Source organism: Pseudophryne corroboree, chromosome 4 (assembly GCF_028390025.1).
Source record: "Pseudophryne corroboree isolate aPseCor3 chromosome 4, aPseCor3.hap2, whole genome shotgun sequence".
NCBI lineage: Eukaryota > Metazoa > Chordata > Amphibia > Anura > Myobatrachidae > Pseudophryne > Pseudophryne corroboree.
The window spans coordinates 705,173,279-705,186,251 of NC_086447.1; the positions used below are offsets into that span (position 1 = coordinate 705,173,279).

At 43.8% G+C, this 12,973-nt stretch overlaps 1 protein-coding gene across 1 annotated transcript in view; it reads right to left on the minus strand.

Moving 5' to 3' along the window:
- FAM98A (family with sequence similarity 98 member A) overlaps nt 1–7,543 on the minus strand; it is a 105,490-nt gene extending 97,947 nt beyond the window's left edge. Inside the window, exons 1-2 of the mRNA XM_063917969.1 lie at nt 7,215–7,543; nt 81–229 (exon numbers count right to left, since the gene is read on the minus strand). Coding sequence (XP_063774039.1) covers nt 81–229; nt 7,215–7,267 — 202 coding nt within the window. The 5' untranslated portion in view covers nt 7,268–7,543. The remainder of the gene's footprint in view (nt 1–80; nt 230–7,214) is intronic.
- Between the last annotated feature and the right edge of the window lie 5,430 nt (nt 7,544–12,973).

The window sequence follows — 12,973 nt, forward strand, 5'->3', positions numbered from 1 at the left end:
TGCATGTAACCCACAAATACTGGACAGCTTCAATATAACACTGCAATTTAGATCTGAGTTTGCAGAAGCAAATTACTTACTATTTGTGGCTTCTACATTTTCTTCCAGTTTACAGAACAATCTTAGCTCGGTGACCAACCACGCACAGAGTTTGGTGTATTCTGGAGAAAGGGCTCCTTGACAGGCAGCTTCAATCAAGGCTCCCTCATCCATCAGGGATCCTTTGTACCTGAAGAAAGAGACAATTATGTGATTCACATAAGAAAGGTCTGTATAGCGACACAACTGAGAATAGGCAGTATGTATGGTAGTCTGTAGCTATTGTGAGAACACTAACACTGTCGTTAAACAAGTCAACAGTTCAATAACAGATCAAGAGCCACAAAATAACTATCCATGATATAACAAAGTAGGGAGCACATACTGTACATAGGAAAAAATTATAGGTAAGCTATATGATAAACACACAGATTAAGTAGGTTTCTTTCTTCAACAGTAAGAACAAATTGCATAGCTCCAGGCACTTAGCCCAGGAGCTAAAAGCCTATGGTAAGTGCCTGGAGCTATTAGGCCAGTGGTTAACGCAAAGATTCCAGGTTAAGTGCCTATAGCTATGCAGTTACTGCACACAGTAACCCCCAAGGGTGCAAATCATTACGTAGTCACATTGTTCTACCCTGCATTAGTCTGGAAACTCCACACTCTACTGCAGCATTTTTCAACCGCTGTGCTGCGGCACACTGCAATTCTTAAATGTGCCGCTAAATATGTCCAGAAGCCGCCGCTGTCATCACTTCAATGTATAATTTTGGCCTCAGGCAGTGCTAGGCTCTTCCGGGACGCGGCCTAGGCCGTGACCTATGGAGACCTAGCGTGCCCTCTTAGGTCACACAAGCCACATCCACCCAGTTCTGCGACAGAGACAGGCTCTATATAGACACTCCCATTGCTGAGGGAGGAACAGGGAAAGCGGATCTCCTTTCACAGCTATTGTACTCAGAAGTAGGGGCCAGTGTATTTGTATGTTTTACTGCTGTGGCGGCCAATTTGTGTAATTACTGTGGGGGCAATGTGTTTTATTACTGTGGTGGCAAATGTTTAAAAAAGTTGAAAATGAGTGCTCTGTTGTATGATGCAATTTGTCTGAAAATGGATGTGCTCCATATTACCAAATAATATTCTTCATACTAAATGCTACATGCCTAAAAATTAATGCATCTCAATCCTCCACCATCTCTACAGTATATTCAGTATTTTGGTAGAGTCAGAGAGGAGTAATTGTTGCCTTAACTCCAGCCACGCCCTTTTTGTAGGTAGTAAGTACTTCCTACTGCGGGGCGACGTCATCTGTAATAGTCTGCAGCCCTGCTACACTGCATCCAGTCACTGCTGGCACTGCTCTCTGCCATAGCTCACATGTCTGCTCCAGCTCTTGCACCCACCTACTGTTTGCCGTCTGCAGCAACTAGGGACAGTCTCTTGCTCCGGTATTCCTGCATGCCCAGAGACCGCCAACAGACGTGAAGTGACCCAACTGTAGGCCATTCAAAAGCACAAGTCATAGGTAAAGAGGAAGGAAAAAGAGAAAACAGGTGCAGGCGCAAAAAGAAATTATACTCCAAATGCCGACCTACTCCTTAAACACTTAATTTAAAACTGAGGAAAGGGTTGAAGGGGAGGAGCTTTTATACTAGAACAAGTTAACCAGTTAAGTGCCTGCTCCTGAATCCTGAAGGAGAAAATTACTTTTCTCAAGAATTCCAGTAACAAAAATGCATTTGCTAACATTAGCAAGAAAATGACTGCCAGGCAGAGTGAGCATTGCTAACTTTAAGGGTGCAGAAATGCAGGCACTAGATTCACTATACATCTGTCTAGTGATATTACAGCAGATGAAGTCCATATATCAGAGCCTTCCACGCATCTGTGGTACCTTACATCCCAGTTGCACCTTATGAATGGAAAATCGCTCACTTTCACAAAAGCATATGGCATTCAGAAACCCTGCATTTTGGGGGTAATTCTGAGTTGATCGCAGCAGAAAGTTTGTTAGCAATTGGGCAAAACCATGTGCACTGCAGGGGGGACAGATATAACATTTGCAGAGGAGAGTTAGATTTGGGTGGGTTATTTTGTTTCTGTGCAGGGTAAATACTGGCTGCTTTATTTTTACACTGCAATTTAGAATTCGGTTTGAACACACCCCACCCAAATCTAACTCTCTCTGCACGTTATATCTGCCCCTCCTGCAGTGTACATGGTTTTGCCCAACTGCTAAGAAAATTGCTGTTGCGATCAACTCAGAATTACCCCCAAAATGCAGAGTTTCTGAATGCCATATGCTTTTGTGAAAGTGAGCGATTTTTCATTCATAAGGTGCAACTGGGATGTAAGGTACCACAGATGCGTGGAAGGCTCTGATATATGGACTTCATCTGCAGAATTATTCAGTTTCTGACGCCTAATCCATGTGAATGACCCATGGTACAGGGGGTAAATAAATCCACCAGCTCGTTGGTCACATTATAAGGGAACAGTAATAATAGATTTATTCACATAGGTAGTCCACAGATGTTATGTATTAAACAGTTAAAACAGCACCAAAGCAGCTCACCGGGTAATATCACTGGGCAATAGACAATCTCTGCTGCAATGGCAAGAGCTGTTAAGGCCCATACACATTAGACGATGTCGCTCTGTGAGCGACATCGTCTAACGTTTCCCCCTCCCGGGCCGGCCGGTCGGCGGCCGCCTGTACGCACTGAGCGATATGACCGCTCATATCGCTCAGTGACGTCACGCCCCCGCCAGCCCTGCATGAAGGTCGTGGACGACAGTCCACATCCTTCATGCATGCCCTACCGACAGCGACGATCGTTGCCGACCTGCAGGGCCGCGCATCGGTCGTCGCTGGCGGCATACACACTTAACGATATAATGAGCGACGTCGCTCAAGGAGGGGGAAAATGAGCGACGTCGCTCATTATACCGTTAAGTGTGTATGGACCTTTAGATTCATCCACTCACTGTGCAGGCAGTAGGTACGGCAGTGTTAAGGGCCGCTGAGCATAGCTCCTGGTAACTGAACTAACGCAAGGAGTCGCTGCGTGTAGCCGAGTGCCAGGCGGCAGGTGTATTAGTGCAGGGAGCCGCTGACTTTACAACTATTGCGCCACTACCACCTCCGCTTTAAAGTCAGCGGCATTACACAGCGGCTCCCTGCACTAATACACCTGCCGCCCGGCACTCAGCGGCTACACAGTGCTTCCCTACACGAGAATCACTGTGCCGACATAAACAGGATTGTGTGGAGACTGCTGGAGTAGATACGATGGAGGAGATTCAATTAAAGTGCAAATTGACCGTCACTTTACTTTAACGTGGCTAAAGTGCCACATATGAGCATCGCACCTACTGTATACTAGGGGCTTCACATCCCCAATTGTTTCTTATACCATCCGGAAGTGCAAGAAAAATGAGGGACATACATTAAAAGCGCTATTCTACAAAACAGAAAGTATATTTTCTAACACAGTGGGTCCCAAACTTTTTTGAATCACGGCGCCCTAGAGTATTCAATTTTTTTTCATGTCACCCCTAGGCCAAAAACTTAATTTAATATTTTTTTTCCCAAAAAAATCTCAATAAGTAATTTGTGTTTATATGTCATCTTTAGGTTCAATTATGTGGCGAGGGACAAAATCTGCTTCTGTTCGTCCATATATTTTATGATTGGCAGCCACAAGCACTAGTTTTACCTATTGCATTGACAATGTGCTTCATAGTTTAAATTGGTCCTGGACCATCAATCTGAGGCACACCTGGCAAATGTCCCGTGGCATCCCAGGTTGCCACGGCAGTTTGAGAACCACTGTTCTAACAGCAATGTCTTCCTTATAATGGTTTTGCTAAATTCTTTAATACAGGATTACTACAGAAGACTGATAAACAGATAAAGCATACTAGGGTCTATTCATGAATCAGTGAAAAGAGTGGAGTAAAGGACCAGTGGAGAAGTTTCCCATGGCAACCAATCAGCTTTGAAGGAAGCCTTTATCAAGTACATTTTGTAAAATGTAAGGGAGATGCTGATTGGTTGCCATGGGCAACTTCTCAACTCATCTGTTTCTCCACTGTTTTCACTGCTTCATAAATAGACCCCAAAATCAAATAAGCATTGTGAACACATCACTGTAACAAGCCGGACTTCTTGGGTGTGGATCATAGGGTCGACCACACTTAGATCAACAGTGTCTAGGTCGACCAATATTGGTCGACAGTAAGTATGTCGACATGGTTTCTAGGTCGACATGACAGAAGGTCGACTTGAGTTTTTGTTGTTTTTTTTAAATTGGTGTCGTTTTCTCCGTAGAGTGACCGGGAACCCCAATTAGTGCACCGTGTCCCCTTGCATGGTTCGCTTCGCTCGCCATACTTCGTGCAAGGTACCTCGCTCCACTACCGCTGCACTATGCACAGGTTACCGTTCCCAACTGTAGTCCACGTGGATCGTAAAGCATGAAAAAGTTAAAAAAAATGAAAAGAAAAAAAGTGAAAAACTCATGTCGACCTAAAGAACCTTTCGACCTACTTGCTGTCGACCAATAGTGGTCGACCTAGACATCGTTGACCTAAGTGTGGTTGACCTAGAGACCGGATAACGGGCTTCTTATAGACTTTAGGCCACAAATGCATGCTATGGCTCAGAATAGAAGCTGCTTTATGGTCTTTCAGCAGTACATGGTAAATGCCAGCACACGTGTATAGCAAGCAACTCCTATATTGCAGAAGTCAGGCAGTAAAGCACAGATATCATGCAAATGCAAATCAACTTCATCCACAAACTGAAGTCGTTGTCAGATATCCTTTCATGCTGTTTATTTTAAACTTGAATGTACGTGAGCATGTTTTAAAGTAAAGTTTGTGCTTATTAATTACTGACAAGTACGCTCTCCATTTTGTTCTTCAGTTTATTTCTATACTCCAGTGGCTTGGAGTGGATTGAAGCGGCATTTGGACATTTTAACTCAGGAGTTCTAAGGATTTTATGCGCAAGGACTGATTTGTGTTTATAATAAAGATTATAGGTTAAGTATTGAGGGTCTAGTTATAAGACTCCTAAATCAAATATTTCAGGAAGGCACTGTATAAAGAAACAAGGTCTATATATTCTGTCAGCAACCTCTGACATGCACCATCAGATGGGATGACTCCACTGAAGTCCAGAAGCGTGTAGTCGTGGGTAAACACTGAGCGATATGAACGATGTATCATTCTGACCCATGTCAGAACACATCATCTGATGTGTACCAAGCCTAATATCCATAGCTTACTCTCCACTGATAGTATAATATTAGCTAGAAGAGTCAAAAACGTATTAGAAAAACAAGTATTGACGGAGACTTCAACAGTGCTGACTCATAGGGGTCAATTTAATGAGCTCACCCCTGCGAGTCTTTGCGGCTATATGCCATGCTTACGGTAGCTTCAGACTCGCTGAGTTTTGTTGGCAGCCCCATAGGGGTGAGAGCGGGCCACGAGGGAGAAAGAGAAGAGGCTCAGCTGCATTGGCAATTTCCCCCCCTTACAGCTAATTGAATTGACCCCTAAGATTGTCATGCTATCTTGCAACATGGTTTTGAATACTAGAAGTGTCTTCCAAAATATTTAATTTGTAGTCTTCTTCGCAGCACAGATAGAACATTTTACAATTATGATCAATGGCACAGAACAATTTTATCACAGGCATATAGGACATTGTGTAAAACTATGAAGTAATACAAAAGATCAGCAAGCAAACTCATGGTGGGATGCTATAAGGAATCAGACTCTGCACCTCACTCCAAAGCTTCAAACAGGCTCTCGGAACTCACTTCTTTATTAAAGCCTTCCAGTTCTCATCCTATCCCACTGCATGTCCCTTCCTTTAGAGTGTAAGCTCTTCTGGGCAGTGCCTCTACCATCACACACTTTATCTTCCCTCACCTATACCATTATCTCTTCCACACTGCTAGCATCAGCACCAGACTTTAGGGTTGAGCCAGCAATGATATTGTGAGTACTGGAACTGAATATGTAGCAGAGCTTATATAGCTCATATCCCATGTTCTGCAGTGTTTTGTACTGTCTTTTGCACTTTTTTCCTATGCTAGCATTTCTTTAGTTTGTAAGGTGTGCACCCCTTGTGGTGCCATATAAAGCATAACATTTTATTAAACTTTACATAAATATTTATTTAGTAGCAGTACAAAAATGCAATTTCTTTATTAGTGGATCGCAGTATTCGAATAACACTTGTAAGTTATAATAACATGAATAGTTTACGCTATAATTCAAATTAGCTCAGTATAAAGAGGCAATCCTATTAAGGGGTAGAGGATTGCCGCTGTACCTCGCCCAATCACTCACTGGACTTACTGATTTTTGTACACTACACTATTACCCCTTTCACATAGCAAACTCGGGTCCAACCCAGGTCAGAGCTTTTCACATCGCACTACTGACCAGGGTTATTCCCGGGTTACTGCACAGTTGGTGCCCTCTTACTCAACCCAGGTCGCCCATGTTAAAACAGTGTGATGTCATTTTAAAAGGACTTTCTTGGCTCACAATGATGAGGTTACTATACAGTAAAGAAAAGGATGGGGCTGGGGAATGAAAACAGCCAATCAGCACTATTTTCTCACACCCTGATTGAATATCCCGGGTCTGCAGCTTTTACATGCACAATAAAGTGAGTCCGACCCAAGAATAACCCTTCTTTTAACACGGGTAGAAATATCGGGTCGGTTGACCTGGGTTGTTGACTTTGGTGCTTTCACACCGCACCTCGACCCGCAAATAATTTTGGTGATGTGAAAGGGGTATATGTGGCTGCGAACAATCTTCAGTAATCCAGAAGTAGAGCACCAAAAACTTAAAGAACAAAATGGATGTTGCCCTTTTAATTAATGTCGCTTCAAAAACATAGGCAGACCCACTAGCATTGCACCCATGCCTGCATCTTGCAAGCTATTACATAAAACCCATGGCTTGGACTGGATCATGATCTTCTGCAGCAACGCTGATTATTAGAGACACACAGAGACCACTGACCCTTTGCCAGAACACCTTGCATGGCACTCTATTACAGCGCATGGGGCATACTGTATGCTATCTGATCATGCACCAAGGCGCAGAGGCCCTGTAGCACTCCTCGTATAGAACACCCATACCCCAGGTCTTCCAGGGCCTCCAGAATGTCATTCTCCATGATGTCACACTCCATGATGTCGGCAGAAACACCGCTGCGCCTGCGGGCGTCCAGGCTGACAGCTGCTGTAGGACGACGACAAGCGGGGACAGCTGCTGCTGGTCTATACGGGCGTTCAGGGAAGCTGTGGTGACGGAGTGCTGGGGGAGACCGGGACCTGCCTCTCTCTCTCTGTATCACCGTCCACCTCCCCTGCCTCCCGCAGCAGCAGCAACTGACAGCAGCCTGGAGAGAGAGCGACTGCCGGGCTGGCAGAGGCAAGGACCCCTCCCGCTCGCCTTTCCGTCCATATGCCGTCATTGGTGCGCTCGCAGAGCTGCCTGTTTATCGACATTAGAGCATTATAGAAATAAAGCATTCTACCTTATAAATAAGCATTGTAAGAAAAGTCTGGTGAGTTTAAATATGTTTCATAGCTGTTTATTAATGTTAGAAGTAAGAGAAGTGACTAAAACTAAATAATCAAAAACAGGCAATAACGGGGCAGACCTTACATGGCAAGCTTCCAGTTCCCGTGTGGAACACGTGGAGAGGAAGTAGAGGTCTGTCACGTGGGAGCAGCAGGAGGAGGAGATGGAGGGGTTATGTCTATGTTGCCTTCGTGCAAAGGACCTGGACGTGACATAACGAGTGGGCAGGAGAGAACTTCCGCCCTTACAGCTCCTAAATGTTTTTTTCGTTCTCCGATCCAGTGGCAAATGCAGGATTTGCGTGGGGGGGGGTCCAGAACTGGGTGGAGCCAATCACGGGGGAGAGGACTAAGGTGACCCAGTATATGCTGGGTCCGTAAAACTAGTGTGTCTGTGTGTGTGTGTGTGTGTGTGTGTGTATATATATATATATATATATATATATATATATACACACCGTGTATGTATGTATGTATATATATATACACACACACACACACATATGTATATATACCGTGTATATATATATATATATATATACATATTAAACATGCATACATATATATATATATATATATATATATATATATATATATATATATATTAGAGATGAGCGGGTTCGGTTCCTCGGAATCCGAACCCGCCCGAACTTCAGCTTTTTTTACACGGATCCGAGCGACTCGGATCTTCCCGCCTTGCTCGGTTAACCCGAGCGCGCCCGAACGTCATCATGACGCTGTCGGATTCTCGCGAGGCTCGGATTCTATCGCGAGACACGGATTCTATATAAGGAGCCGCGCGTCGCCGCCATTTTCACACGTGCATTGAGATTGATAGGGAGAGGACGTGGCTGGCGTCCTCTCCATTTAGATTAGAAGAGAGAGAGTGAGATTGAGACAGAGACACTTGATTTAGTGGAGCTTAGGAGTACTAGAGAGTGCAGAGTTTACTAGTGACTGACCACTGACCAGTGACCACCAGTGCAGTTTTATTTAATATAATCCGTTCTCTGCCTGAAAAAAACGATACACAGTGACTCAGTCACATACCATATCTGTGCTCAGCCCAGTGTGCTGCATCATCTATGTATAATATCTGACTGTGCTCACACAGCTTAATTGTGGGGGAGACTGGGGAGCAGTTATAGGTTATAGCAGGAGCCAGGAGTACATATTATTAAAATTAAACAGTGCACACTTTTGCTGCAGGAGTGCCACTGCCAGTGTGACTGACCAGTGACCTGACCACACTGACCACCAGTATAGTATACTATATTGTGATTGCCTGAAAAAGTTAAACACTCGTCGTGTGACTTGTGTGGTGTTTTTTTATTCTATAAAAAACTCATTCTGCTGACAGACAGTGTCCAGCAGGTCCGTCATTATATAATATATACCTGTCCGGCTGCAGTAGTGATATATATATATTTTTTATATCATTATTTATCATCCAGTCGCAGCAGACACAGTACGGTAGTTCACGGCTGTAGCTACCTCTGTGTCGGCACTCGGCAGTCCATCCATAATTGTATACCACCTACCCGTGGTTTTTTTTTCTTTCTTCTTTATACATACTACATCTCATTATCATCCAGTCTATATTAGCAGCAGACACAGTACAGTACGGTAGTCCACGGCTGTAGCTACCTCTGTGTCGGCACTCGGCAGTCCATCCATAATTGTATACCACCTACCCGTGGTTTTTTTTTTTTCTTCTTTATACATACTACATCTCATTATCAACCAGTCTATATTAGCAGCAGACACAGTACAGTACGGTAGTCCACGGCTGTAGCTACCTCTGTGTCGGCACTCGGCAGTCCGTCCATAATTGTATACCACCTACCCGTGGTTTTTTTTTCTTCTTTATACATACTACATCTCATTATCATCCAGTCTATATTAGCAGCAGACACAGTACAGTACGGTAGTCCGCTGTAGCTACCTCTGTGTCGGCACTCGGCAGTCCATCCATAATTGTATACCACCTACCCGTGTTTTTTTTTTTTCTTCTTTATACATACTACATCTCATTATCATCCAGTCTATATTAGCAGCAGACACAGTACAGTATGGTAGTCCACGGCTGTAGCTACCTCTGTGTCGGCACTCGGCAGTCCATCCATAATTGTATACCACCTACCCGTGGTTTTTTTTTCTTTCTTCTTTATACATACTACATCTCATTATCATCCAGTCTATATTAGCAGCAGACACAGTACAGTACGGTAGTCCACGGCTGTAGCTACCTCTGTGTCGGCACTCGGCAGTCCGTCCATAATTGTATACCACCTACCCGTGGTTTTTTTTTCTTTCTTTATACATACATACTACATCTCATTATCAACCAGTCTATATTAGCAGCAGACACAGTACAGTACGGTAGACCACGGCTGTAGCTACCTCTGTGTCGGCACTCGGCAGTCCATCCATAATTGTATACCACCTACCCGTGGTTTTTTTTTTCTTCTTTATACATACTACATCTCATTATCATCCAGTCTATATTAGCAGCAGACACAGTACAGTACGGTAGTCCACGGCTGTAGCTACCTCTGTGTCGGCACTCGGCAGTCCATCCATAATTGTATACCACCTACCCGTGGTTTTTTTTTCTTTCTTCTTTATACATACATACTACATCTCTTTATCAACCAGTCTATATTAGCAGCAGACACAGTACAGTACGGTAGTCCACGGCTGTAGCTACCTCTGTGTCGGCACTCGGCAGTCCATCCATAATTGTATACCACCTACCCGTGGTTTTTTTTTTCTTCTTCTTTATACATACTACATCTCATTATCAACCAGTCTATATTAGCAGCAGACACAGTACAGTACGGTAGTCCACGGCTGTAGCTACCTCTGTGTCGGCACACGGCAGTCCGTCCATAATTGTATACCACCTACCCGTGGTTTTTTTTTCTTTCTTCTTTATACATACTACATCTCATTATCATCCAGTCTATATTAGCAGCAGACACAGTACAGTACGGTAGTCCGCTGTAGCTACCTCTGTGTCGGCACTCGGCAGTCCATCCATAATTGTATACCACCTACCCGTGGTTTTTTTTTCTTCTTTATACATACTACATCTCATTATCATCCAGTCTATATTAGCAGCAGACACAGTACAGTATGGTAGTCCACGGCTGTAGCTACCTCTGTGTCGGCACTCGGCAGTCCATCCATAATTGTATACCACCTACCCGTGGTTTTTTTTTCTTTCTTCTTTATACATACTACATCTCATTATCATCCAGTCTATATTAGCAGCAGACACAGTACAGTACGGTAGTCCACGGCTGTAGCTACCTCTGTGTCGGCACTCGGCAGTCCGTCCATAATTGTATACCACCTACCCGTGGTTTTTTTTTCTTTCTTCTTTATACATACATACTACATCTCATTATCAACCAGTCTATATTAGCAGCAGACACAGTACAGTACGGTAGTCCACGGCTGTAGCTACCTCTGTGTCGGCACTCGGCAGTCCATCCATAATTGTATACCACCTACCCGTGGTTTTTTTTTCTTCTTTATACATACTACATCTCATTATCATCCAGTCTATATTAGCAGCAGACACAGTACAGTACGGTAGTCCACGGCTGTAGCTACCTCTGTGTCGGCACTCGGCAGTCCATCCATAATTGTATACCACCTACCCGTGGTTTTTTTTTCTTTCTTCTTTATACATACATACTACATCTCTTTATCAACCAGTCTATATTAGCAGCAGACACAGTACGGTAGTCCACGGCTGTAGCTACCTCTGTGTCGGCACTCGGCAGTCCGTCCATAATTGTATACCACCTACCCGTGGTTTTTTTTTCTTTCTTCTTTATACATACATACTACATCTCTTTATCAACCAGTCTATATTAGCAGCAGACACAGTACAGTACGGTAGTCCACGGCTGTAGCTACCTCTGTGTCGGCACTCGGCAGTCCATCCATAATTGTATACCACCTACCCGTGGTTTTTTTTTTCTTCTTTATACATACTACATCTCATTATCATCCAGTCTATATTAGCAGCAGACACAGTACAGTACGGTAGTCCGGTGTAGCTACCTCTGTGTCGGCACTCGGCAGTCCATCCATAATTGTATACCACCTACCCGTGTTTTTTTTTTTCTTCTTTATACATACTACATCTCATTATCATCCAGTCTATATTAGCAGCAGACACAGTACAGTATGGTAGTCCACGGCTGTAGCTACCTCTGTGTCGGCACTCGGCAGTCCATCCATAATTGTATACCACCTACCCGTGGTTTTTTTTTCTTTCTTCTTTATACATACTACATCTCATTATCATCCAGTCTATATTAGCAGCAGACACAGTACAGTACGGTAGTCCACGGCTGTAGCTACCTCTGTGTCGGCACTCGGCAGTCCGTCCATAATTGTATACCACCTACCCGTGGTTTTTTTTTCTTTCTTCTTTATACATACATACTACATCTCATTATCAACCAGTCTATATTAGCAGCAGACACAGTACAGTACGGTAGTCCACGGCTGTAGCTACCTCTGTGTCGGCACTCGGCAGTCCATCCATAATTGTATACCACCTACCCGTGGTTTTTTTTTCTTCTTTATACATACTACATCTCATTATCATCCAGTCTATATTAGCAGCAGACACAGTACAGTACGGTAGTCCACGGCTGTAGCTACCTCTGTGTCGGCACTCGGCAGTCCATCCATAATTGTATACCACCTACCCGTGGTTTTTTTTTCTTTCTTCTTTATACATACATACTACATCTCTTTATCAACCAGTCTATATTAGCAGCAGACACAGTACGGTAGTCCACGGCTGTAGCTACCTCTGTGTCGGCACTCGGCAGTCCGTCCATAATTGTATACCACCTACCCGTGGTTTTTTTTTCTTTCTTCTTTATACATACATACTACATCTCTTTATCAACCAGTCTATGTTAGCAGCAGACACAGTACAGTACGGTAGTCCACGGCTGTAGCTACCTCTGTGTCGGCACTCGGCAGTCCATCCATAATTGTATACCACCTACCCGTGTTTTTTTTTTCTTCTTTATACATACTACATCTCATTATCATCCAGTCTATATTAGCAGCAGACACAGTACAGTACGGTAGTCCACGGCTGTAGCTACCTCTGTGTCGGCACTCGGCAGTCCATCCATAATTGTATACCACCTACCCGTGGTTTTTTTTTCTTTCTTCTTTATGCATACATACTACATCTCTTTATCAACCAGTCTATATTAGCAGCAGACACAGTACGGTAGTCCACGGCTGTAGCTACCTCTGTGTCGGCACTC